The 27,309-nt window shown below is 46.7% G+C and overlaps 1 protein-coding gene across 1 annotated transcript in view; it reads left to right on the forward strand.

Moving 5' to 3' along the window:
• Positions 1 to 439: 439 nt before the first annotated feature.
• ADGRA3 (adhesion G protein-coupled receptor A3) overlaps positions 440 to 27,309 on the forward strand; it is a 103,085-nt gene continuing 76,215 nt past the window's right edge. Inside the window, exon 1 of the mRNA XM_084800087.1 lies at positions 440 to 797. Coding sequence (XP_084656213.1) covers positions 586 to 797 — 212 coding nt within the window. The 5' untranslated portion in view covers positions 440 to 585. The remainder of the gene's footprint in view (positions 798 to 27,309) is intronic.

Here is a 27,309-nt window from a genome sequence, read left to right on the forward strand (position 1 = left end):
TCCTGCTCTGGCGGATAATGAGGCCGATGAAACTTTCCAACAACGTCTTTCTTCGGAATGATTGGTTTCAGGCTCTTTCTCCTCCTCAGGTTAGAGGAAGGAACTTCACCCTCTCGGGCCAGGGCTCTTAGGGGCGTGCAGGGAGGGCTTTGTCTGCGAGGTGGCGGCGCGCGCAAACGTGGAGCAGGGCCTCGGAGTTGGGACTAATCTAGAACTTTCCTCCGCCCCGTCCACGAGTAGCCGAGTTCCGGCCAAGGACCTGGGGGCGTGCCCGGGTCGGGGTCGGGTCGCTCGGCGGCCCAGGGGCGCGCGCGGGGCTGGTGTGGGAGGAGCAGTCGCGCGGGGAGGGGCCGGCGGGAGGAGGCGGTGCTCCCGCGGGCCGAGCTACAAGCTGCGACCCGGCGGCCCTGACCCCGGGGGGGCTCCGCCGAGGCCGAGCGCCGCCGCGGACAAAGGAGCATGTCGTTGCGAAGCAGGACCGATCCTCCGGCCGCCGAGAGGCTCGGGCCACCGCCGGATCCACCCCGCCCCGCCGCCGCCCGCTAGGCCGGTGCCGCCGCTCGGCCCGCAGGCCCGGCCAGCGGCATGGAGCCGCCGCTACTGCTGCCGCTGGCGCTGCTCGCCCTGCTGTGGGGAGGGGAGCGCGGGGCCGTGGCGCTGCCCGCGGGCTGCAAGCACGACGGTCGGGCCCGGGGTACCGGCAGGGCGACCGGCGCCGAGGGCAAGGTGGTATGCAGCAGCTTGGAGCTCGCGCAGGTCCTGCCTCCGGACACACTGCCCAACCGCACGGTCACCCTGTGAGTACACCCAGGACGCCCAGTCGCCCCTTTCTGGGATCCCCTGGCTCTTTCGGAGGCGCCTAATGGGCGCGGGGGTCTCCCGGGCATCCACGCTCCTTTGTGTGCGCGCAGAGGCGGGCAGGGGGTGGTGCTGTGGAAGCCCCAGGGCTTGGTGTAGGACCTGGGTGGCTGAAATGCCCTCTCGACCGCCTTTGCTCCTCTGCTAGTTTGTAAAGAAAAGTTTTCGGGGTTCCCAGGCGAGTCCCATGCCATCCCTGCTTTTGAGCGGCTCTGGCTGCCGAGTACCGCGTGAAAATGTTAATGAACCCTCCTCAGTCGATGCAGTTAAAGCTCATCTAGAAAACACCATGCGTGCTCAGAAGTGTTCGTCTCATCTGTGGAAATGAAGTTGTAACTGAGTTGTTTGCAGGACACCGAGCCTTTGGATGGCTCTGTGTGGTCTCCAAACCCATACAAAGCCATTGATATTTTCTGCCTTAGTTTTAGAGCTCTTTCAGAATAACTTTTAAAGTTGAGTTACTAGTGAGATAAAGTTGATCAAGTCCATTTCAGCCCCATTACTGAAGCCTACGAGCTCGCACTGGAAAGCGAGGAACTTTGGGATTGAAAGCTGGTTGTTGAGTGAGCCCTCCAGAAGCGGGAAGGACTTTGGGGTTTTGCGGTGGGTTTCCACCTGGAAGGGAAAGTTTGGTAACTGAACCGTGCTATAGGATCCAGGGTTCAGTCTTGAAAACATAGTTCTTTGTGCCAGCTGGACTGAACCGTTGGCCCAGCGACTTTGGATTCTGTTTTCTGTGAAAGATGAATTGGTTTGGAAAAGTTTAAGTCAGGGTATTTTTAATGGATATTTTGTCAGGTCAGGCTGAAATATAAGTCTCTGGGCTTTGAGTTCCTCTATGTTGTTTTGGTTGGTTTCTTAAAAGAGAATCAAGTCTGCCACTATCCACACTTAAAGCAAAGGCAAGTGTGACCTATGAAACCACTTAAAGTAGGATTTTAACTTAGCACAACTCCACAGAAGGATATATGGTTGGGTATAGAGTTGTTAGCATCTTTGTGGCCTCCCTCCCTCCCTCCCCCACCCTCCCTCCCTCCCTCCCTCCCTCCCTCCCTCCCTTCTCTACCTCCTTCCTTTCTTCCTTCTCTACCTCCTTCCTTCCTTCTTTCCTTTCTTCCTTCCTTCCCTCCCTCTCTCCCCCTCCCTCCTTCCTTCCTTCCTTTAGACATTTAACACAAGAAACTTGTGTTTCTGTTCACTCAGGTTGATGAAGATGGCTAACATAGTTTTTGTTTTGTTGGGCTGTTACTGGCACAACGTATTATTGCTGTCTTTGCCATTTGGTGGTGTCAGACATTGTATTTATTTAGTTTTTGGCCAGATGCTTTGAAGTGAAAAGTGTGGGTACCTTAATTACAGTCTGAGTCTGGTGGAGAAAGGCCCAGTGTTGGAGAGGACCCTTGTGATTGTAAAAAAATTAGTCACGCAAGTGGCTTGACTTGATTAAAACTCAGATAAATCCTGGCCCAGAGAGTGGTGCTTACCTTGATTCCTGTTTATGTTCAGTGTTTCTGAAATAGTCCAATTACATGTAAATTGCTGGAAAAAAAATGGTGACATTGTATACAATCACTTTTTGGCCTATTATCAATTATTGCACTAGATTCTGCATGAGTGTAGCCACTCATGAAAGGTCATTTTGATCCTCTTCTATGTCTGAAGGCTGTTTAGGTAAAAAATAAAAGTAATAGAATTAAGGGAGGAAGAAGAAGTAATTGATTTAATCATCAGTTAAGCTGCTGCTGAAGCATGGTGGGGTATTGCGGGCCTGCTAGAAGGGAGGCCTTCTCGGCTCCTTACTTTGTTTGCCAGGCAAGCTATCAAAAGAACTGTAAGTGGCAGATCCAAGTAGTCCCCATGGTGATTTGATGTCTGCCTCCCTGGTCCCAGAGTCTTTCCCCACCAGTGAGATGCTTCTCAGCTGACAGCCACATCTGCCTTCATCGTTGTTCAGTGCCCTTTGCTTTGAGAAGCTCCTGGGTGGAAGACGCTGCGTGGAATGTTGGACTACCCGTTAGTTCCCTAAGGCTGCTGTAGATTGCTGCACACTTGGCTATATTGAAATAATACATTTATTCCCCCCCCCCCCCCCCCCCCCCAGTTCAGGAGACCAGAGTCCAAAATCAAGATGTCGGCCTCACAGACTTTGGGATAGATTCCTTACTCAACTGTTTTGGCCTCTGATGCCCTTCATTCATGATTGGAGCGCTCTACGCCTGGGTTTATCTGGCTCTCTCTTCCCTTGTGTCTTTGCGCCTTAGGTGACCCTCCCTCCCTTCTTCCCTCCTTCCCTCCCTCGCTTTCAAAAGAGGAACAGTCAAGGATTGAATGTGGGTTCCATTCTAACATCAGGATCCTCTCATGTCAGGGTCACTTACCTCATGATACCCACAAAGATCTGTTTTTCAAATAAAATGACAAAGGTAGCAGTAGTTAATTATAGCATAGAAATAAAAACAAGATCCAGGGCAGAGTGTGTGTGTGTGTGTGTGTATAGAGTTCATTGCTTGACCATGATGGGCCTAGTCTGTACAGTGTTTTGAGTTCTTGAGGGATACACAGCTATTTGGAGAACAGTTTGTGAATAAATCTTAGAGCAGTACTGTAAATGTTTTATTATTGGGATGCACGTGGAGCAAAAAGGACCCAGAGGAAGGCGACAAGCCTAGGCACTTGGTGTGATCCAGGGTCTGAAAATCCTGAGCCAATTCTGGGAAAATGAAGACAACTAAAGAAAATAGTTGACACAGAGAGGCAAAGAGGGAGTTAAAGTTGGGGGTACTCCATCATGCCAAGACTCACAGAGGGCAGTACTCAGTTAGGATGCTGTTCAGCTGGTGGCATTGGAAAGTAAGGGACAAATGTCCGTGTCCTGCATACTCACAGAAGAGAAAGACATTTGAAGATGGCTGGCTCCCTGGTGTTAGTTTTTAGGCCTCAAGTGTGTGTTGCCAAGGGTTTTCAGTGAGCTGTCATATTGCTGCAGAGAGAACAGTGTAATTGGTTGGGGTTGTGAGGATGACGAGGACAGGGTACTTTTATGTCTGGTGAGGAAGTTGCCATTGCTGCAGCTGGACAGGGTGACACCTTTCAACTGTGAGAGTACACAGCTCTCACGTCCCGAGCTATGCTTATCTAAAGAGATTGAGCAGAAGTCTTTGGCCTGAATACTATTGTTCCCAGGTTTTCTTGTAGATTTTGTTAAGGAATTAAGTTGCGCTTATCGGGCCTGGAGAGATGGTTCAGCAGTTCAAAGCACTGTCTGTTCAATTCCCAGCAACCACATGGTGGCTCACAAGTATCTATACTGGGATCTGATGCCGCCTTCTATCATGCAGGTGTACATGAAAATAGAGCGCTCCTATACATTAAATAAATAAATAAATCTTTTTAAAAAGTTGCATGTATGAATTTTACATATAAATTGAACAAAAAAATAACCTACATTTAATAGTTTTGCAGGAAACATTATTTGTTACACTTCAGTGTTTTATATGAACTGTTACTCAGCATGTTGTTTTAAAAGTTTTGAGAACTTCATTAGTTGAAAGCTTTGCAGGTTTAGCCATGCTTTTCCACAGGTGTTGTCTTCACGGTGATTCTAGGAAGAGAAATAGATTGTGACTTGTTACTTAGGAGTTCAGTCTAGTTTTCCTTTAGACTGTTTGATAAATAAGAATAGTGTGAGAGTTTGGGTTTTTATTATATAAAAACGTTAAGTTTGTTTTTTTTGGCAATTAGTAACTTTTTAGACATCGCTGGTGTGGCCCAGTACTAGGTACAAGAAAAGGAACTCGTGTAGTATTCTGAAACTTAAACATTGTAGGACAGGCTAGTAGGATGGGCGACATTAAGGTACAATTAAAGATTGCCTATAATTATGTAATAAGTCCGGCACTGCAGACTTTTCCCATGTTGTTGGAAGTTTTTGGTTTTTGTTTTTTCTTTCCTAGAAGAAGTAAGGACTTGAATAGCTCCTCAAGAAAGGGGAAGATTGGATTGCAGGACAGAGAATATGCTAGGCATAAGGGGATGGACTGGTTGCCCGTCAGCTGGACTGGGATTTTGTGTTGGGCCACTAGTGTAGAGATAGCTTACAGACATTGACTTGGGCATAACTGGTATTTCACATACCTGCCTTGGTGAGGTAGTTGGGAAAGAGATGATAAGGAGGAGGCGTTCCCAGGAGACACCAGGGGATGGTGGAATGTAGAGAGAATATCTTGCATATTGTATGGATGCATTACCTGTCCATTAAAAAACCTATGGCATATAGGAAAGAATAGAAGGTGGGGGGAGGTAGACCAAGGAAGATGTGAGGGGGACAGGTGCGTGGTACCTAATCACAGGTAACCAGCCACATGGCGGAACAGAGATGAACATAAATGGGTGGTTTTAAGTTATGGGCAAGTCAGAGAAGAGCCTTGTTGACTCTGGTTTTTTTTTTTTTTTTTTTTTTTAACAATTAGACTTTATTGTACAATCTAACAATCCTATACAAGAAGGAAAAAGGGTTCAAGGGAAACGAGTAAACCTTCCGGTATCTGTTCCAGGGGACGGATCCCCAGGTGTCTCTGGCCTGCACTCTGGTCGGCCTTGTAAGCTGGTCTCTCCTCAAATCCATGTGCGCGGTGGTCCTGCTCCAAAAGATGCAGCTTTCTCCTCTCTCCTCCACCTGCATCTCTCTGGTCTCTCTCAGGCGAGCAATAGCCAGTCTGGGTCAGGATCCCTGCCCCAATGGATGTTCGATTAGAAACACAACAGCCCGGCTGGAGGGCCCCCCCCCCCCCATCAGCTTCCTGAATTTCAGACCCAGGTTAGCTCTATTCAGTCTATCCGTGGAGTTTCCAAGGGGTAAACCCCACCAAGACTGCTTTCACCTGGGACAAAGCTTACATTCCTTCCCACAGAGCCTAGCTATATGGCCTAGGTGTTTGTAAATATATTTTGAGCCTCACGAGTCATTCTGCTGGGAGCTTGGTGCCGGGGAGAACTAGAGGAGGCTGTAAAAGAGATCACTGTCCTGGAGGAGCCACTGAGGCTGATGAAGCAAAGACCCAAAGTTCATAGTTCAAGGTGGGAGAAGCTGCCTGGTGGTGAGGTGCCCAGAGATCATGCGCAGACACACCAGGACTGGTCTTTGAAAGCTAAAGGTTTGAAGGATCTTCTGGAGTAGTGTCCATACAACAAAAGGGAAAGAGACCAGGCTGGGTGGATTGAAGAGAGAAGGGGACTGGGGAAAGTAGACACAGAATATGGATGTGGCAGGAGTTTGAGGTGGAAGAAAGCGGGAGTGTGTGGTGTTCTTGCAGGACGTGGGTTTCCTGGGGAATATGGGAGTACATTAACTACAACTGGAGTCAGTTGCCAAGAGGAGGAGAAATGATGGTGGGAGGTGAGATAGAGCTGAGCATAAGTAGAGGGTGTGGCTTTTGTTGGCTGCGGGGACTCCCCCCCCCCACTCCCCAGGGTGTTAGGAGGCAAGGTGTAACCAGGCTTAAAGGAGCAAGAGGGCAGGTGGCTGTAGGTGCAGGGAGAGGGGCTTCTAAGTTCCCAACGAACACAGGTGAAAGAGGAAGGTTGAAGGAGGAGGGTGGGAAGAGGAGGGGAAAAGGATGTCCTTTTGGAGAGTGCAGGCGCTGGGAATTATATAATAGTCAGTGGGGTGGAGTCCTGTGATGGGACTCACATCCAGCCTGTACCTACAGCTTCCTGTGGGCAGCAGTTGCTCCCTAGCCAGGGAAGTATAGGAGAGGGAGGGAGGGAGAGAGAGAGAGAGAGAGAGAGAGAGAGAGAGAGAGAGAGAGAGAGAGAGAGAGAGAGAGAACGAGAACACACACGAACCAACAGTGATTTTTATGGAACACCCCCTCCCCCTTTAATTACCGTATGATGATCCCAGGTAGCCACTGGGTAAGGTTGCTATCTTTGAATTCAGGATCTTGCCTCTGTAGTAGCCTGATTGCCCTGTATTCCGCACAGGTTAGTTTTTCTTTCTGTTGGTGTCTTCTTGTAGTTCATGGTGCCTAGTGCTCGTGGCTCTGATCCACTAAGATGCACAGCTTTCCTACAGAGTCTGTCCCAATGTAAAGTCAGAGGGGTCAGCAGGCGGGAGCCCTATCCGGCCCCTCTCCACTTTCACTCTGTGCTTTCCATTTAGCCCACCGTGCCTCTCACTGTCCCTTGAATAGAGTTTGCACTTAGCTTTCTATAGCACGTGGAGTCTGTTCTCTAGCAAATTCTGCATCCTTCACTGTCTGGCTCACTGTCTGTGCATACCTCTCTGATGGTCCTCATGGTTTGGTCTTAGGTCAGGTTGCTTTTGCCCTCACCACCTATTTCCCTTTCTTTCTTCCTCCTCTCCTCTCTCTATCCCTAAGGTCTCCTGTGGGCTAACCCCACCCCAGGGCACCAAGAAACATTCTATCCTGTACCCCTGGGTCACTTTCCATGATACTAGATGGCCATGCATGTTGCCCCCAAGGGAAGGATTCGGAGACCTGTCTGATACAGCAAGGCATTCTTTATTGCAAGCGTATTGTCAACAAAGATTGAAGAGCAGATGGTGGAAAGTCAGAGTGTAGGGTGAAAGAAGGATGTGAATTCAGACTTTCAAACTGTTACAGCAAATGAGAGCATTTATTTATTTTACTCTGGTTCGGTAGTGCAGAGCTGTGGGATCGGTGATTCAGAAATGGATGTAGTTGGTGTAGCTATGGTTACATTTGACCTACTTGATCTTGTATAGCAACCTAAACTCTTACAAGGGGTGCTGCTCAGAAATAATGCAGAATGTGGGCATTTTTGGTCCTTGAATGCCTATCTCTTACCTTCAGTTTTTTTCTGATGTGATGGCAAGGTTTTGCATAACCCCACCCCCAAATCCTGTTGCTTCTTGCCTGCTTGGAGTTCTTTAGCTTCAGGAATACAAGAGAGCAGTTGGTAGGTTTGGCATTATGCCAGTTCAAGACACAAAGGACCCTTGGAAAATTTGGAGATGTTTGTTCCAATGCTGTCCCTGCTTCTGTCCCCAGGAGTCTATAAAGATGGGTTTAGAAAACAAATAAGAGATAGAAGAGGTGTACACACACACACACGCGCGCGCGCGCGCGCGCGCGCGCGCGAAAGTAATCAAAGTGACCTAGGATAGAGACTCTCTTTTTACTTATTTATTTGGTGTTCTTAGTGGCCTCTATTCCTGGCAGTCCTCCTGTCTCTGCCTTTCAATGCCCGGTGCTGAGCTTTGATGCCAGGCATTATGGGCTTGCAGCACCATGCATGGTAACTTAGTTTCTTATAGTGCCTTTGATTTAGCTGCTCCTTGGGCATGCTGCTTTCTGTTCTGCCTTGATTCTGGAAATCTTATGTCTAGAGACTACAACGAGTGCACTATTAACATTTTTTTCCTGTAAATAGGAATATTTCAGATATAGCGTACTGTGGGTTTAAGTGGTCTGTTAGCCTTCACCAAGATTAGAAAGTGGTAGATGCAAACTTGGTCTTTCAGGTTGTGACTGTTGGCTAGCAACTCGGTGTGATTGTAATGTCCTTTGTATGGTTCATCTTGCATGCATGTTTAAAGTTAGTTTAACACAGAAGAAGGCAAGAAGGTCCTCCCCAGGTTGGGTTTCCCCATCAATTTTTTGTGTGTCCAGTAAGGGAACTCCTGTGTGCCAGGTTGACCTGCATAGGCTCTCCTGGGTCTCCGGAGTCCTTAGCACAGAGGCGCTGTTGAGTAGAGAGCAGACATTGGCTTTGCTCTTGCACTCTGTTTTGTAAAGCATTTCTTGTCCTCTAGTTCTTCCTGTTTAGAGCCTGAGGGGGTCAAGTACACGGTCAGACCCCAGCCCATGCAGGACTTTCAAGCCACAGCCTCTTCCCCCACTTTTTGCTTGCGTGGAGTCTACAAGCCTGAGTTTTAATTCTTTTGCCTGTTAGATCAGATCTGCCCCGGTCTTACTTTGCCGTTCTGGAGCTCTGTGTCTTGCCTTCTAGGTGCGCAGTACCTCTCAGGCCTCTCTACTTGAGTGGCTATGACCGTCAGTCCAGCTCCTCAGCATGTAGTGGAACGCACGCTCTCCCACATTGTCCCCATTCTGCTGAGACAGAGCAGAGCAAGGAGGCTCTTTGTGGGCTTTTGATATGTTAGAGAGAGTAAGAGCGTCTAAGGGGAGGTTTGAAAAGCAGGCTTAGGCAGGATGTTGCCAAGGGGACCCAGTGATGAGTCCTCTCGTTCCACTGACCACAGTTGTGTTGTTTTCTCCCTCTGGTCCATCTCCTGGGCCGGAAGCCTCCCTGCAGCTCTGAGTGTTTACTACTTGCAGCACACAATCGACTCATTATTCATGGTAGGCTCTCCAAGATTTTCACGCCAGCGCATGACACACACAGACGGTGGTGAAGTAAGGCGATGAAGGATGCTCCAGGCCTGTGTCCAAAAGTAAGGTGATGAAGGATGGATGCTCCAAGCCTTTCTCTATCCCATCCCTAGGGTAGAAGGGACCAGCTAGCTCCACTTTCCTGAAGCTTGGCTTGGGAGTGTGCTGGTAGAGCATTAAATACTCCCAAACCAGACCTGTGTTCTGCTGCAATTGATCAGGCATGGGGGGGGGTCCCAGACATTAGTGATTTTCAGCGATTCCAATGTCACCTGGGATTATAAACTCATTGTAAGGCATCCTGGTAACCTTAAGGGTTAATTGTAGTTACCATCTGTCCTCTGCTGCAACAAAGGACTATGGCAGAAAGAGCCCAGAAACAAATTGAGGGCAGCTGACTCCGGCTGGGCGAAGGAGCTATTCTAAAGGCAGAAAAGAGAGATAAAATTGAAGAGACATTCTTGGGACAGTTAGCCAAGAGCTGTGGGCTGGAGCCTTGTTCACAGGAAACTAGAAGAGTAGCTCACAGAGCCAGGAGTGGTACCTAACGCTGGATTTAATGTTAGGTTGGTGGGTGGGGGCAGGCTGGTGGTAAAGATGTGCAGCAGAGATGAATGGATGAACTTGAAAGGGCCTGACAACTGCCACCATTTGTCCCGCTGGTATTTGAGAGCCTGCTGTGTGTTTGCTTTGGGATGGGCAACCACACTGAAAGAGTCCCCTGCTCAGGGTCCCTTTAATCCTCTCTCTCTTAGATTTAAAAACCAGTTGCCATGCATGAACTTCTCTGAGAGCAGAGGCCGTCACGTTGAGGTGGCGAAGTCACCAGAATCTTCTTCGTAAAACTACCAGTGTGAACAGCTTGCTGCTGAATGGATTTCAGCAGTTTCAAATCTAGGATCCCTACTGCGGAGAACAGTGCAGGAGAAGAATAGATGTCACACACCAGTTCTGAGGTGGGGTATGGACAGTCCTCACTGTGGGAAGAGACTGAGGCAGGTGGGCTTGCAGTTTGCAGCTTGCTGGCCGGTAGGAGAAGGAAAATGAAGGCGCTGAGGTTCTGCACGGGGGCTGAGGGCTGCTCTTGCGTTTTCTTCGGACTCTAAAAGAGAAACAAAGTTAAATGACTGGTCTGAAAAAAGAAAACAGAGAAATGATTTAGTTCTCACTGAGGGTAAATATAATTAATTTAATGTACGGAGGAGCCGTTTGTGTTTAAGCAGCTTCTCTGAACATTTTAAATTTCTAATAGGTTTTTGGTTGCTGTGGTTCCCATCGACACTTGAGGTTTCTGTGAGATAATTCACCATCCAATGTTTATTTCCTCATTTCCTTGCTGTTTGGGCTGCACCTGAAGGAGGCAGTGCTGCAGACTTCCTTGTGCTGTTGACTTCGCAGCTGGCTGGTGTGCTGGAAACGTGGCTCGTGAGCTTGGAGCACAGAACTCTCAGGTTTGCCAGACTGAGTCAACTTGGCTCTCAGGCGTGTGCCAGCAGCCTTCACTTGACTGGCCTTCTTCGCTCTTAATTTGAATAAAACACAACTCTTACATCTGTTGTCCTTTGTATTCGTCCGCATATTTTGCCTTCTTAAGTTTAAAACCCATAATATTGGTATATTTGTCATATTTTTCCAAAATGGCCTGCACGGGTGTGGGGGCAGGTCAAGGCAGGTGTGTAGAATTTTGTATTCTGCACAAAGAGGGCTGAGTTACTACCTTGGCACTGGTAAGAACTTTTATTGATCACATTTAGGATCTTGCCCAGTGACAATGTCACCATAGAAAGAGAAAACTCTTTATAAGGCTTGGTGGCTCTGTGTGTGAAAGTGCCTCCCCACCCACCTGTTGAAGGCTGTACTTGCAGACTCCTGGTTTTCCAAGGTGGCTAAGCCGGCTTCCTTCCAGGAGTGCAGGGAATGGAGGGCCCCTGGGCATAGTTCCTCTCTGGGGACAGCGCCTCCCTCCCCAAGGACATGTGTCGAACGGGACTGGTAAATATGAATCGCATCAGCGTCTGATATGGGAGGTGTGGTTCCGCTGTGTGACTGCCCCCATCTAAACTGCTGACCAGGGCTGGGCTGCTCTGTCTGTCAGGAAGCACAGAGTTTCTGCAGGGACTGACGCTTAACAGGGATTCCTGTGCTGGCTTTGCATCTCAGTTTAAATACCAGTGGATTTAATTGGAGGAAACTTTTAGCAGCCTTTCCGCGGAATGGCAATGAAGGTTCCTTAACACCCGGTGTTAATGTTTTCTTTCTTTAGGCCTGCTTGATTCTGAGTCTAATTAAATTGATTCCCTCCTCGTCAAGATAAGACTTAAGAAAGCCTTCTCGACTGTGCGGTTTTTCCTGACTTCTCATGAAAAAGATGAAGAGAGATTGCAGGGCAGTGTTTTAGATGTCCTTTCTGTTAGTCTTATCGGTTTTTTCCCCCCAATGATTTGTTATTAAGTATTAAAGAGAAAAATATAGTGATGCACATAGCAAATGCTGGCTCAGCCAGCTTGGGTGGCGTGCCCTTTGGGTTAGGAAACAGAGCTTTGAGGGCCTCCCAAGTCATCTGTTCTCCTTACACTGCCAGGTACCCTGAGTTTTCGATGCATCATGTTCTAGCTTTTCTTTATAACCTTGTCTTATATTTGCATTCTGAAACATTGTGCCACTGTTCTTGCACATTCCTTAGTGTGACTGACAGGATGATGCTCTTTATATCCTTAAAGATGATGCTCTTTATATTCTTAAACAATAGCCATAATGTATGAACATAATGTTCATTGTTAATGTTCATATGTCCCATAACTTATTTATGTTATTATATAAGATGATATATATCTATAAAATACATATGCATGTATTATTATGCAGCAGCCTCTTGCTAACATGTGTATAAGTGCATGTGAATGCAAAGCTATCTGTCTAGGTCTCTCTCTATATATTAAAATCTTTCAGTCAGGCGTATATAGGTTGTTTTCTTTTTTAACGTCGTTTTCTGTTTGTCATTCTCTAAGCCCAAGTGTAAACCCACCCTTCATGCCCAGCCTAAGAACTCTAATGTGGTTGCCATGGGAGCTGGGGTTCTGCATTGTACCCTGTTTGAGAAGGCTAGCTCATCTCGCCTGGTGTTTGCTTGTGGTTTTGTGGGGTCCCCACTGTGTGACCAGGCTGATGGTCACCTTGAGCTCTGTAGCTTTCAGTATTTCTCTGTTCGGGGAGGTCCCATTTCCCTGTTGTTCTCACGCTGGGCCAGGGAGGCACGTCTCCTTACTCTTCAATGAGATGGGATGGAGGTGTACAGCTCACCCGGCCTTAGAATACTCAAAGCAGACTAAGGAGAGAGTGAGTCCAACTCTACCTCCCACGCTCTTCGTCTGGTGGTGCAGTGCCTCTCTGTCTTAGCCACACCGTTCTCTTCCTTATGCCTGTGGAGAGCATGCCTTATCTTTGCTCTCAGAGCTTCTGACGTAGTTTGTGAAGGCGTCCTTGGCATCCTCTGGCATCCTCTTGCTCCTCCGTTCCAAGCTCCCCAAGTGTCCCGTGTAGCACCGTGCCGCATGCCCACTCCGTTCCGTAGCTGAGCTCCTTCCACTCCGGCAGCCCCACTGCATTTTTCTTCTTATTCTGTCCTTTCAGTTTGATGACTGCATTTGATACCACACTCCCAGGTTATTGAATTTCAGCAGCTGAATCCACCTTTTCATCTCATGTGGTTTGGTTGAAAGCTCCTGAAAACAGTCTGCACGGTTTCCCCTGCCTAGATGAATAGGCCCCGGAAGGACAAGGGCTCCAGGGGCAAAGGGTTAGGTGTCATACAGTGTGAACCTCAGAAATATAAAGTGTTTAAATCTTTTAAATTATTTCTTGCTTCAACAACTCTAGTTAACTTTCCTATTAGAGTTTATTTTTCAGGGCTCTTTGGAGGAAAATTTATTTGGCTTTCCCTCTCTTTTGTGGTAATGGAGTGTATTAATTCCATTGTTTTGTTGACAAAATACCTGACAAAGCAACATACTGGATGAAAGGTTTGTCTTGGCTCACAGTTTTCCAGGATAATCCATCCTAGCAGGGAAGGCGTGTCGGCAGCAGCTTGAGGCAGCTGGTCACACTGCATCCAGTCAGGAACCGGATGAACACGGGGCCCAGTTCACTTTCTCCTGTATTTTCAGTCTTGGACCTTACTCAGAGGTCCTTACTCAGAGGGTCTGCCCTCCTGCAGCGCGGCTCTTCACACCTCAGTTAATCCAGCCTATAAGCCCCCATATACACAAGCCCAGAGGTTTGTCCTGTAAGCAATTCTAGATTCTGCCAAGTTGTCAATCAGTATTCCTAACTCCACTGTGACTGAACTCAGGGCCTTGCAATAGGTATCTGAAATATGTAAAAAGCTTGCCCATTGGCTCACTCGTGGCTGTTAAGAACTTTAGTGCTTAAATTTATGCATTTAAAAAAATGTATGATTCTGGGTGGATCGGGGCCCAGGGGGTTGTGCTCAAACTATTGCACTAACCAAGGACAATACAATAGTAAGCATCGAACCCCTCCTTTGATCTACCCAATGGACAGGACATTCTCCACAGTTATGTGGAGAGTGAGGACTGACTTTGACCTGAACTCTGGTGCCCCATATTTGACCACCTCCTCTTGGTAGGTGGCGGCACTCAAAGAAAGAATAAGCAGGCTACCAAGATGAGACTTGATAGTCTATGACCATATAGAGAGGGAGGAGGTCCCCCTCAGTCATAGACCTAGGGGAGGGGAATAGGGTGAAAGCGGGAGGGAGGGAGGAATAGGAGGATACAAGTGATGGGATAACAAGTGAGTTGTAATCTGAATAAATTAATAAAATCAAAATTAAAAATTAAAAAAGTATGATTCTATTTCTCTGTGTTCACTTTTGCATCTGTTACCATTGTAGTGATTATAAAATCTTTTAGGCTGGCCCATTCTTCTGTTGATGTGTGCAGCAACTGTGGAAGAAGAAACAGGGAGATTTTCTATTCTCAGTTGTAGTACCTAGAGAGAGGGGGAGCAGGGGTGGCAGCTGAAGAGAGTGGGGGGCATCCGCAGGTCCTGTCCTAGGCTAAAAGGGGTTCCTCACTTCCTGGCTTGGAGACGGGATAACAAGGCTGGCTAGGAGGTTTGCATGCTCTGGCGGGTCCGGTTTACCCTGAGCGTGCGTGTTATGGAAGCCCTGCCCCCTCGGCTGACAACTATCTTGTTCACCAGCGCAGGTGTGACTTGTTCAAGAGGTCTGTTCACTGCTGGCTTTCGCTCAGAGAAAGCAGGCCTTGGGGAAAGGGTCCTGCCACTCTCACCTGAGATTTTGATAGCTTTGTCCTGCACCTCCCTGCTATTTGCATATTGTTCTGCCCTCTGCGTCCGGAGGTGCTACTGTGTGGTATATAGGGTGGGGAGTTAGATGAAGAGGTCATCATCTATCACGGGGTGTGACTTTTAGGTGGTATGGCTTTTTGGGGGTCACTTGTGCTTCTGTAAGTAACCCTTCAGTTATACTTTGTAAATAAGCCTGATACACTCATTGATCCCCCAAAGTGGACTCTGATGGACTAATACTTCGGTTTGTGCCCTATCAGCAGAGGGTAGACTTTGGTTTACAGTTCCCCAGAGAGTTTCTGCGACAGCATGTATGCCTTATTTTTGTGTTCTGTAATGCCACAGCTTATTTTCTGGTGGTGAGTTTTAGTTTTCGTTGAGATGTTGCAGGGAAGGACAGTAAAATGAAAGCTCCTGTCCTCACCATTTTTCCCCCCTTAGGGATAGGAATTCAGAAAACACCCTCTTAACCTTCTGATGAGTTCATTTTGAGATCTGTACCTTTTATTTTTGGAGTGCCCACAGCTGAGTTGCCACATCTGCGGGGGCATCCACAGGTGCATCCACAGGTGCACTACAGCTCTTTAGGGCGTTAGCAGCGATGGGATGAAGATGGAGGAAGGTAGGGAGAGGGGAGTGAGACTGATGGTGCAGGAACTGGCTCATTTGGTTGTAGGTCTAAGGAGTACCCGAGTGTGCAGCCTGGAGAAGCCGGAGACTCTTGTGATGTGGTTCGGTCCGGACTCAAGTCTCTCTAGAATCTGAGCATGACATAGTGCAGTGGGCAGTGATGGTGCAATCCCCAGCTTGGTTCTAAGAGTGTTGGGCATACGAAGTGATGTTTACCGCCTAGCTGGGCACCCTTACCCCTGTCAGGTGGACACAGAATACTCGTCACCTGAATGGGTTGAAAGTGTTTTTTTTTTTTCCTCCATCTTCTCAGACTAGTTTGGTAGTTTACCTTGAAGAGCCAGGGACTGGGGAGCAGAAGGTGTGTGTGGAGCTCGTCCTTGGCTTTAGAACCTCAGCACGCTTAGTTGATTGCCAGGTTCTAGAGACGGCAGACGTATTGATGCTAGCCACCTAGGGGCTGCTGTGTTAAGCACTCCACAAACTCCAAATTCCTGCCCCTGTCCCATGTACACGAGAGGTAGTGTCCGTGTTTTCACAGGTGCTTTAGCTGAAGCGCAGACTGTAAAGGCATCTTCTCCAGTTAACGTAGGTGGCGGGGTGCAGAGCTTGGCTTTTGGGCTGCCTAGGTGACCCCAGACCTGCAGTTCTCACTACAAAAGCACCCATTTGGCAGTAGGGTTGGGTGTAACCTTTTGTTAAGTAGTTGACCTGGGAGACTGGTGTAAGCTGAACAGCTGCCTTTGAGATGGCCGAGTGGTAGGGAAACAGGGAAACAGAAGTCACACTGAGCGCTTCGGTCCCAGTGGCTAGTTGGTGAAGGGAAGCCATTTATCATCCCACTTTGCTCTCATGCAGTAATTGTGGGAGTGAGCAGGCCAGTCCTGCTTGGGTTTGTAACATAGCCTTGGGTGTTAACTCGGTCTGCCTTGCTCATCTGCATTCTTGAGATTGACTGCTTCTTCCTGGAGTCACAGATGGCCTTACCGCGGACACAGCTACCCTGCCCACCTCGAAGGACTGAGACCAATGGCCTTACCTCTGACACGGCTGCCCGGAAGGACAGAGACCATGGTGGAGCGTGGAGGGCGGTAACTGCCTTATGTCTTCATCAGAAATGAAACCAGGTTTTGCCACTCTGCCTAACTTTTGGGGAAGGCTCAAGCTCCCTGTGGCTCTGTGCTCCAAGACCCCTGTTTAGTAATGACACGCAAAATGGCCCACTGGGTGGGGGTGGGGTGGGGCAGGGAGAGACGACACAGGAAATAGCAGCAGTGTGAGTGGGTTCAGGGACATGACACTGGCTTTGCCAAGTGTGCTCTTAACTCGTCACAGCTACTCTGGCCTGTGAGATTTTGAGCCAGCTTGGCCTTAAGGGCTCTTTAAAGGCCAGAATTCTATGAATTTACATAGCTCACCAAACCCAAATCAAACCTGACAAGATCACTAAGGTGTTTTTTTTTTTTTTAAGAGGCATAGATGTTAATGAAGCCCCAGTAGTTTTACTGCAGGGATCCATGGCGTCATTCTATGGCGTTTGCAGGGACTGTCTTGGCAGTGGCAGCCAAGGAGGGCTGGAGAAGGTGGGGGCTGCTCTGATTAGCATCTGGCCTGCCTCCTTTCCCAGTCTTTATTCACTGCTCTCAGCCGCCCTAATTGCCCCTTGCTTGCCAGTTGAGACCTGCCCATCTTCCCCAGGGCTAACCCCGACATTAGGATCTTGAGCTCTGCTTGTGTTAACCGGATTTCTTTCTTGTCTCACAGTTCCTGTCGTTAAGACTTGAGCAGTTGAGGAGCCCGGTTAGCGCGTGGGCCCTGATACATCCCCGTTTCTTCCTTCACCACAGGGATACAGATTTTTAAGTTCCAGCTCCATGAGTCGCCCAGGCTGCTTTTCTAAATTTCTGAACACTGAGTGAATGAAAGGGCGTCTGTCAATATAGGAACCACAGGCATTTTTGTTAGATAGTAAGAATTCCTCAATGGACAGGACACACACACACACACACACACACACATATACACACTCACACACACTCACACACATCACACGGATTAATTATGTTCCGCCACACCTCTCAGGCTTGACTTGCAAGTGAGCATTTTACCAACTGAGCTATCCCTCAAAACCCCTCAAAAGATGGGTTTTTCCTTCCTTCCCTTCCTTGCTTCCTTTCATTTTTGGTAATGACTTAGGTTCCACACAGCGTAATGAGCCTTGTCATTTTTCCCATGCTGAGCCCAGGCTGGGTGGTTCAGTTGGTGGCCTGCTTGCCCCGCATGCAGAGCATCCTTGGTACAGTCTCCAGTGGTTTGTCTGTGCACAGCCAGATGTGGCTGTGCCTGCCTGGAATCTCAGCACTTGGGAAGTAGAGACAAGAGATCATAAATTCAAGGTTATTCTCAGCTTCATGGTAGCACTGAGTTCTCTTCCAGCCCTGGATGCATGAAACCTTATCTCAAACAACAACAACAAAACAAAAGGCAAACCAAACCCCCAAAGCTCCCATGCCCCTCAAAACCCAAAACTCCAACCAGGTTGAATCAGTCATCTTTTCTCCTATATTCTCTCCTACGTACGTTCTGACAGGGAGTGGCTCCCATCAGCAACCACAGATCCTTGGGGACTGTGTTGGGGGAAACTAAATGAGAAAGAAAAGACCAAGAAGCTATTAAAAAAAAAAAAAGGTCAGTCATAACATAATTTTGTTGAATGTGCCAGGTCCTGAGGTACATGTGGGAGTGTTGGAGTTGCCTTCACAGTTCCCTAATGGGATCGTTATTATGATGAGCCTCAGTTCATGCTTGAGGAAGTACGAAAGAGAAAGCAGCCCATTAAGGCTCTAAGGTCACGGAGCCGCTCGCTAAGTGATGGAACCTGATTTGAGCCCAGGCAGTTGGCATCTAGAGCCTGTTTTACTAGTGGAAAGACAGACTACCAGTCAGCAGTCTAAGCTGAGATTCTAAGGTGACCCTTCAGCTCTCAGTCCGGCGTGAGTCTGGCAAGCGGTGATCTGTGTACCTCCACTGAGGAGCACATAATCGCTTGGATTTTATTTTAATGCTGGTTAGCGGTTTTTGGCCTTATCATCCAAGTTAATCATATGTTAGCACTTGGAAAATGCCTATAGCTTCTTTCATTTTATCATTCCTATGAAGTTCCTAGCTCATCTATATTTATGAAAGAAGCTTCTCCTTGATCAGTCAGTTGGTTCTTCTAAAATGTATCTTTATTATTTTTAATTGCATATACTGGCTTTGTGTCTGGAGTATGGGTTTGTGACCATGGAGGGTGTTGCATCCCCTGGAGCCAGGCTCAGGCTGTTGTGAGCTGAGTGGTGTGGGTACTAGGAACTGTACTTACTCTCTCCTCTCTAAGAACAGTAGGCATTCTTAACTGCTGAGCTGCCCTTCCTTCCTTGAAGGTACTTTATCCAGGACAAACAAGATGAATTATTTGTTTTTTTCCTTATATGTTTTAAAAAATAATGAATTGGCCCTATTTATAGTTTTTAATGTTTTAATCATATAAACGTCTTCTAGTTAATAATGAAAAATAATCCTTTAAGTTGAAACTGAAATTAGTATTTGCTTAGAATTAAGTATTTGATTATACAGCCTCTGTATGTACGTGTATGCGCATGCCGTGTGTGTATGTGTGTGTGATGTTTGTGTGTGTGAATGCAGGAGCTCATGGCATGGCATATATGTGGAGGTCATGGGCAGCCTTTGGGTCTTTGCTTTTCTTCTTGTTTGAGAGAGAATTTCTCTGTTGTTCACCCCTGCATGTGCCAGGCTAGCAAGAATGTGAGCTTCTGGGATTTCCCTGTCTCTTCCTTGCTATATGAGGGCTGGGGTTATAGATAGATTGCCACTATGCCTGGCTTTATGCAGAGATTGGGGACTTGACCTCAGGACCCCAGGCTTACATAGTAAGTACTTTACCTACCAAGTCTCTTCCCAGACTTGTCTTTAGTCTTCTAACAAAACAAGTCAAAGTAGGCATTGCTTAATGCTGGTGGTAATTCCTGGTAGCGTCATCGTCATTCAGTGCAGTATGTATAAGTAGTCTCTTTTGCAACAGGATGGAACACACGCTTTTTGACAAGTTCCCAGACTTGAGCACACATAAAAATCCCAGAGAGGCTCGGTCAACAGATTGAAAGTCTCTGCCTTTTCTTCTGATGCTTCTTCATCCCACTACTGAAGGACTCAAGGTACAAAAGGATCCGGGACCTTTATCTTTGATAGAGACAGTCTCAGTAAATCTGGATGTAGTATTTGGGACTGTCAAAACAGTACCACAGAGGACCTCCCATACTGTCTGTAGTGATGGTGATGATGGTGGCTGTAGAGCATGCCAGCCTGGAACCTACTGTGTACCTCAGGCTGACTTCACCATCCTATCATCTGAGCCATGAGCTGTCACTCCTTTATTCATTCATTCACTTATTTCTTGCTCATCAACTGGAATAAAGTTAGGTTGTGTTATGTTGCTAGTGACATACTCAAAATATAGGTGTGGTCTTAGATACTGGTTTAGACAAAGATCTGTAAAAGCTCTTTCTGAGATAACTTAAGAGATTTGATCATGGCCTGGATATGAAAATACACAGAACTGGAAAGTTTGAGTTGGTAGCTGAAAAACAAAAACAAACAAACAAACAAAAAACTGGCATCCCCGGTGCCTGTGATGGGATCTGTGTTTACAGAATCTAAGCCTGTCTATGTGTGTGGTTGACAGCGTCAGGAGTCTAGTTTTATGAAGAAGTGCACCTAGTTGTCTGTACATTAAGAACTGTAGTTCGTTTTCTTATTTTTATTCATGTTTAAGTACTCAGCCACTGCTACTGGAATAAACCCAGCCATCTTTTTTAGTGAGAATTGTCATTTCTCACTCTAGCTGTCCTCTTCACCTTCACTAGGCCTCAATATCTGTTTCTTATATTATTTTTCTCAATAGATTTTTTTTTTCAGCTGACACACTACACATTTTGCTGTTTTGGTTGTGTACCTCTGCCCACCAGTATATAAACTTTGTGAAGACTGGGAGTTTTATTTTGATCTGTTTCCCCCAACATCTCTAATGCTCTCAAGCATGTAGTCATCAGTCAATAAATCTTCATCTCCAAGTACCTGACTGAATAAAAATCGATGTGCATGTATATTGAGCTCTGTGAGGAACTGTGGCTTTCAGTCAGATTTAAAAACCATTGTATTAAACTATATTTTGTAACAAACCAAAAAGCCCTTGAGATGAATTAGCTTTAAAAAAAGTGTATTTCTATAAAGTTACTTATGTAAGGAAGTTTCTAGAACTGGATGGTCAGCACCAAGGGCTGAGAGTGATTTTAGTGCAGGCCGCTCTAGCATGTGTACAGTTTCCCTCTATAGCCAGTGGTGAGGAAATGACCACAGAAACCGCCCGCTTTGCTTATTGTGGCATCTGTCTTACGTGTTTGCAGCTTTCAGCCTCCTCATTGGTAGGCAGTGCATCTGCTATGATCGGCCATGCAGTTGCTTGGTCAGTGGTATAATTTTAAGTTTTGTTTTGTTTTGTTTTTTCAGATCAAGCAAGGTTCAATATATACCTGGGCTGTTTTGGACCAAACTTTAAGACTCCAGGAGAGAGATGGTGTAATTTAACATCTTTCCTGAAACTTCTGGCTGTGCTTAGGGATGTGCACCTGGCTCTGATTCTGTGGCTTAAATCTGCTTGTATCCTTTATTCACTCACATTAATTCCTTTGTCCCCACCTTCCACCTCTCCCCTACCTCTGCTCTCCCTCTTTTTCCTCTCTTTTTATTTTTGTTTGTTTTGTTTTAGTTTTTCAACACTGGGTTTCTCTGTGTAGCCCTGGCTGTCCTGGACTTGCTTTGTAGACCAGGCTGACCTCGAACTCACAGAGATCCGCCTGCCTGCCTCCGCCTCCCTGAGTGCTGGGGTTATAGGTGTGCACAACCATGCCTGGCTTCTCTCTCCCTTCCTCTTAATAGAACTAGGCTCAAGAAAAAGGGCTGTGGATGTATTTACCGTTTTCTTTCTAGTATGCCACTCCACGGGAAACTAAGTCTTTGTCCCTGTATTTTCTCCCCACATCCCAATCCTTTTCCTTAGGTACTATAAAACTGTGGCGTGGGACTTGCCTTGGAGGGAATTTGTGTAGTAAGGTTTCTTGGCAACTTTTATTTCCTGTAAGCTATGCATGCCCAAGAACAAGGGTAATCACACTCTTGTCCTGCCTGTTTTTATGTGGCCTGGGAGCTAAGAATGGGCTTTTGCATTTGAAATGGATTTGATGATCAGAACCCAGGAGATCTGTTCTCCTCCAGAAAGGAAGTGCTTCCTTTTCACTCACTGTGATGTTAAAGAAAAAGTGATTATGACCCTAGTTAAAACGAGAGAACGGCTTTATTCATGACCGTTTTGATGGATATTAGTTGGGCCGGAGACACTGGGCTCAACTCCAAATAGAATACAAGCACATGGAGGTGGATTGCCAAGGACGGTTGTGGCAGAGGTCATAGGATGGAAAATTACTAAGTGGAGACTTTAAGGTAGAGAGACCTTTGCAAACTTGACATGATGTCATTCTTGCTGAAGGCAGCGGTCAATCTGCTGTCCGAAGGGTTGTCAGCGAAGTGAGGAGTTTGATCAGTTATTAAGAGAGGATTTTTGCTTCTTCCCTAATTTAACAAAATCCTTTTTAAACTAGCCTCCATGCTACAAATGCAGAGGCCCAAGGTTGAAGCCTTCCAAAGCGGAGGGTCCTGGGTCACCTGACAGAAACCTGGTTGAGGAGAGCATGCGTGCAGGGGTATAATAGAAAATATTGCTCTGTTATTATATTTTGAGCTTTGCCATTCAAAACTTGTGAAACTAAAATATATATATATATATATTGTAAAAAATTGTTCTCTATCTTGTTAAAGAGCCTACCTTCCACCTTGCATCTTGTATCTTTGTTTATTAAACTTTAGGGACCTGAGCCATCTGACCATTGTTTGACGTCTGCTGTAGTTTCAGAACTGCTCTTGTGGGTCTGAACAGTGCCCCAGTGAACAGGAAGCGGAAGGTCGTGTGTGGCTCTTGTGCATTTGTGCTGAGAGTGGGGACTCTAGGCAAGTGCACTGATCTAGCCTCTGCAGCCGTTGCCTGAGGTACAGTTGCCTGTGCCACTTCAGTGCCCGCCCCCTTCCCTCCACCCTTGGTGTGAACCCAGAATCTTCTAGTTTTTGATGCCCCAGCCTTCCATGGCCAGTTCTACCTAGTCGAGAACCCATCCACTCTCTACCAGGACTTCTGACCTTCAGAGTTGAGAACTGTTTGTGGAACCCTTCGCAAGATTGCAAGGTGTCTGTCCCGAACTTCCTTCCCAATGGAGTTGGGGAGGGGGTGACCTGCTATAGTTCAGAAGTGTGTTCTCCTAATCAATTCATTTTCAGCCACTCTTAACGTCTGCATTCCCGTCGAATCAGCTATGCATTCTTCTCATAGCACTCAATAATACCTGGACTGTGTCTATATTAGTCCTTGAGGCCTACTTTTGTATTCTCGATGTCACTCCCAGCCCAGAATAACATTCTGAGATGTAGTCTAAGTCAATGAGTAATTGATATGTTATCAAAAATTCCAGCTGAAAAAAAATCAAAACTCTGAATCCTCAAGAACCTCACTGTAGTCCCAATAGAAAGAGTTTTGTTTGATTAAAATGCCAAATAAACTCGCTTTTATTGTATTCATAAATATTAAGTGTCCAACGTTCTCGTAGATGTTCCGACACCTTGAAGAATGGGCTTCTTTTTCTCAAGGAGCTAATGTGTTTGTATGACATGATGGAGTGTTGTTTCACAAACAGTTTTTTATTTTTAGACATTGTTGAAAGATATCTAGCGTGGTGTTAAAAACCTTTTAGATTTTCTTAATCATCTAAATGCTATTTAACTTTATGTAAACTCACTGTGTTTAATGTTTAGGCTGAAAAATAGGTTATTTACTTTTTATTTATGAAACTGCTAAGTAAAGCATTGAAAACAAATGAGGGAAAAATCAGGCCTTCATGTATTATTTTAAGTGTCAGATCTTTGAGAAAAATGCCTGGGAACTTGGGACGTTATTTAATGAGCCATTTGGAGAGTCAAGGTTGACTGTGTACCGAGGCAATGTTTGTTGCCTTCATGTGGTTATTAACAGCACCTTTTAATCTTAAGACTCTAATCATGTGTTACATGCCGATGCCTTTGACTTGCTGTCTCATTTTATGTGATGGTTCACTTTGTGGGGATTGAAGTTGGGCACTGTGTGCAGCTCTGAGAACATAGCTAAGTTGTGCAGGCTGAACCCTGTAGAAAAGATTTCTTGGATGAATAAATCTGAGATGTCAGACTAAAGAAATTCAGGCGTCTTCTGTTTTGGATGATAGTGTTTCCTGAGTGTGTTTGGTCAGAGAGCTCATTGGTAAGGCTGCTGATCTGAAGTGCTGTTCTAGGTCTGGCATCTTGTCAGTGACAGTGTACCTACCTTTTTGGGCCCGTGTGTGTAGCCCATCCCGTCATCCTTAGTTGTTGTAAGGTACCACTATTCTGTATAAGATGACTGTGCAATTGGGAAAGATGCACATGAACCTCCCAACAATGCAACAGCTGGTGAAGACTGGTGTGGCCGGCCGAGCAGGTGCTGCAGACCTCGTGGAAGGCAGCATGGTAGCCTTGTCCAGTTGGCAGTTACCAGTGGGCACTGCTGAATAGAACCTCCTCCTGCCAGGCTGGCTGTTGTCTAGCTGTTGTGATTTGCTTGGATCCTATGAAGTGGTACCAAAGGCCTGCTTCAAGAACCTCCTACTACCTCCTGCACATCTGCTTATATGTTCATTAACGACTTCCATTTTTTTCTTATAAGTACCTAGAATAATTTATATACGAGATGTTCAGTAACAGAGGTTAAGAACCTTGTGCAAAATGATGAAGCTAGATCTTGGTATTAAGGTCCGAACCCAGGTAGTCTGTGTGCCAGAGTCTACCCTCTGTCTTGGTGGTGTTACCTGCTTAGTAACTACTGGGGGAAGGCAGTGAGGGACTGGAAGAGTGACCCTGAACAACAGATTGTTTACCTAGTCAGGGAACAGTGCCACATCTTTCTCCTCAGCTGGTCATGTGACCCACTCTAGTGATGGAGTGACCCCCAGTAGCATGCCCATGGCGTAGAGCGAATGGATGCTTATGCTCAGGCACACCGTATTGTTATATATGGCGCCTGGACTTCAGCCTTGGTCCACAAGGCACTTCTTGTGATTAAAGTAACATTCTGTTAAGGAAAAGATGTTTGAAATCTTCCTCTCTCTTCCCCCCCATATTTCTCTCTCACTTTTGTCCTGTCTAGAATCATGTTGAAAATGATAGCAGAAAACCAAGCAGAGCTGAAAAATGAGAGAGGTGCTCCCGTGGCCCCGAAGCGCTAGGGACCCTGGAGTAAATACAGCAGATGGGGAAGATTGATGGCGAGACCCCACAGCAGGGGAACTTAGGACCCAAGAGAGACAGTGCCGACTCACTAGAAAAATGAAGTTTCTGAACAGCACCCTGGAAGAGCCCCCAAAACTCAAACAGTCGGGAATGGCAGCAGAAGTGGGTAATGAGAGTGCCCAGCCAGCAGCTAATGACCTTGGAACAGATGCTCTGTTCGGCTGAGCCGCTGGGCCGAGAGGAGGAGCTGGTGATCGGAGTTTGCCTCAGCTACAAAACCATTTTGCTCGGCTTCCGACTAACTAACTGGTGATCTGCGGGGGGCTGTATGGAGTGGGAGATAGTAGCAGGAAGCTGTTGGGACCCCCTCCCCCCGCCTAAGCTTTTGTATCTCCGTCCTCTAAGGTTGTAAGACTGCTCAGCCTTGGCCTAAAGGGTGTTTCCGCTGTATCTGTGCATCTTCGTTCTCACGTATACTAACGAAACCCTCTGCTGCCCCCTGCCCCACTCAATATTGATCAGTCCAGGGAACAACCAGAAAGGGTCATTAGACACTTGAGAAGAATTCAACACCGGGCGTCAGCAACGGAGCAGTGTTTTGGAAGCGTTGGCGGAATGCTAACACAGGAGAATTCTAGTCTGTGTTTCAGATCCGAAAGAGTAGCCGATCCATAGGGCGAGAGCAGTTCGTGGGAAAGGGCGAGGAGGGAGTTCTGAGGAGTTAGCGGTGGGATTGAGATGTGAAGGCGCCTGTCCCGGGGTCAGCGCTGGGCGGAAGGGCAGAAGGGGAGCGACTCGGGATGTAGGAAATTAGTGGTCTGGAAAATTGAGCAGGGGATTTATTTGTAAAGTCAAAGCAGAAGGATTAAGGTGGAAGTTGTGAGGCAGCATTAAGAACCATGGAGGGCCGGTGTTAGCTAAGGCGCAGGTAGAAGCTCAGATGCTCTTGGCGCTGGGGAGCTGATTTATTTCTCTCAGGAGCAGGCTTCTCTAAACACGGAGGTTTTGATCCCCACACCACAACAATGTGCCATGCCTTCCCTACCTCTGCCACCAGCCCCCTTCCAAGTCACTTAACCATTGAAGGTCTGCATAGGATCTGAGGGTCTGTGAACAGGATGTCTTGCTAGCTGGGATTTGAAAATAACTTAGATGAAGTTAAGGAGCTCAGATTGTGGGTGGAAACTACTTAAAAATTTGAATCCAGCATTGCCTGGCCTTTTTATTATTCACATTTTACTATTTTTATGTTTTCTTACTTTTTTAATAAGTGCCTGATACTTTAATTATTGTAGCATGTGGTGCACATGAGGAGCTTAAAGTCACAGTTTGCTTTGCTTTTTGAGTGTGCTTGTGGATATGCAGTGGTGTATACTGGCGTACCATGGTTGAATTGTGGAGGTCAGAAGAAAACCACTTTTCTCCTGTGTGTGTGTGTGTGTGTGTGTGTGTGTGTGTGTGTAAGCTCGTGTATGTGCATGTGTGTGCCATGGACTTGTGAGACTTGGTAGCAAAATGATTTTGGAGAAAAAAATCTTTAGTCATGAAAATATAATTAGGTTAGCTCTGAAGCATTTTTTAAAAAAACTTGTTTAATTTACCAAATCTCCTTCTTATTCCTCCTCCTCCTCCTCAGTTGATTATTGTTTTCAGATGCTTCAGTCTGTCTTTTATAGATGGATTATATAACAGCTTAGGAGAGATGTGTCGCCACAGTTTTCTGTGGCATTAAAATGCATTCACCCAGCCTCTCTGAAATGTTAAATTCAGAGAATGGTATCAGTGTTCTTATTCACATCGACTGTCCTGTCTTCTGTTTGCAGCTTTTCATTTCAGTTTTGCATCATAGTGAAGCCTTGAAGTATAAACATTGAACCATAATTAAAGATTCAGACTTAAAATCCAGCCACAGATTGCATGTGGGCCAACAACAGATTACTGGTCCAGCAGTGGTTTCCTCCTTCCCTGGTGGCTGGAGGTCTCTTTCCACATCAGTTTTGATGGTCCTGCCGTTAGAAGGGCAGAAGCGTGGGCACACGTCTTAGGAGTCTGGAATAGCAGAAGAAAGACGGCAGCTAAATAATATCTGGTAGTTTTTCAGAAAGCTCCCTGGAGCCTCAGAGAGGAAGGAGCCAGTGGGCAAGATTTATACTTCTCGGTACCACTAGAGGCCAGTAAATTACCTACTCTGTTTTCTGCGGTCCTCAGGGAAGGATCCTTGAACAGAGAAGCTTAAACCCAGCCATATTTTTATTCCATTCATTTATTCATTGAACAGATGTTGTGAGCACCTTGTCATGAAGGGCCTCTGGAGACCAGGGCAGGATGGAGGTTGAAGTACAAGATAATTGACTGGGGAAAAAAACGAAGGGAGGCAGGAGGTGGGAATGGTCCAGGTTGAGTGTCTGTGAACGCTGAGGACAGAAGGACATGGGGTAAGAGAGACCTTTGTCTTCCCTGTAGCTATGAGGGAGGACTAGCCTGGACTGGCCCAGCAGGAAATGGCAGGGTGGACACTGCCCAAAGGGCAGTCTGTGTTGGGTAGACAGCAGGAATCTATACTGTGGTTCTCAGCCCACTGCCTGGGCACTGCTTAGAGTCAGCACCTTCAGAAAAGTAAAGGCAGAAAGATTCTCTCCACAGCTGCAGC

This window comes from Acomys minous, assembly GCF_964271855.1.
Source record: "Acomys minous genome assembly, chromosome: 10".
Classification (NCBI taxonomy): Eukaryota; Metazoa; Chordata; class Mammalia; order Rodentia; family Muridae; genus Acomys; species Acomys minous.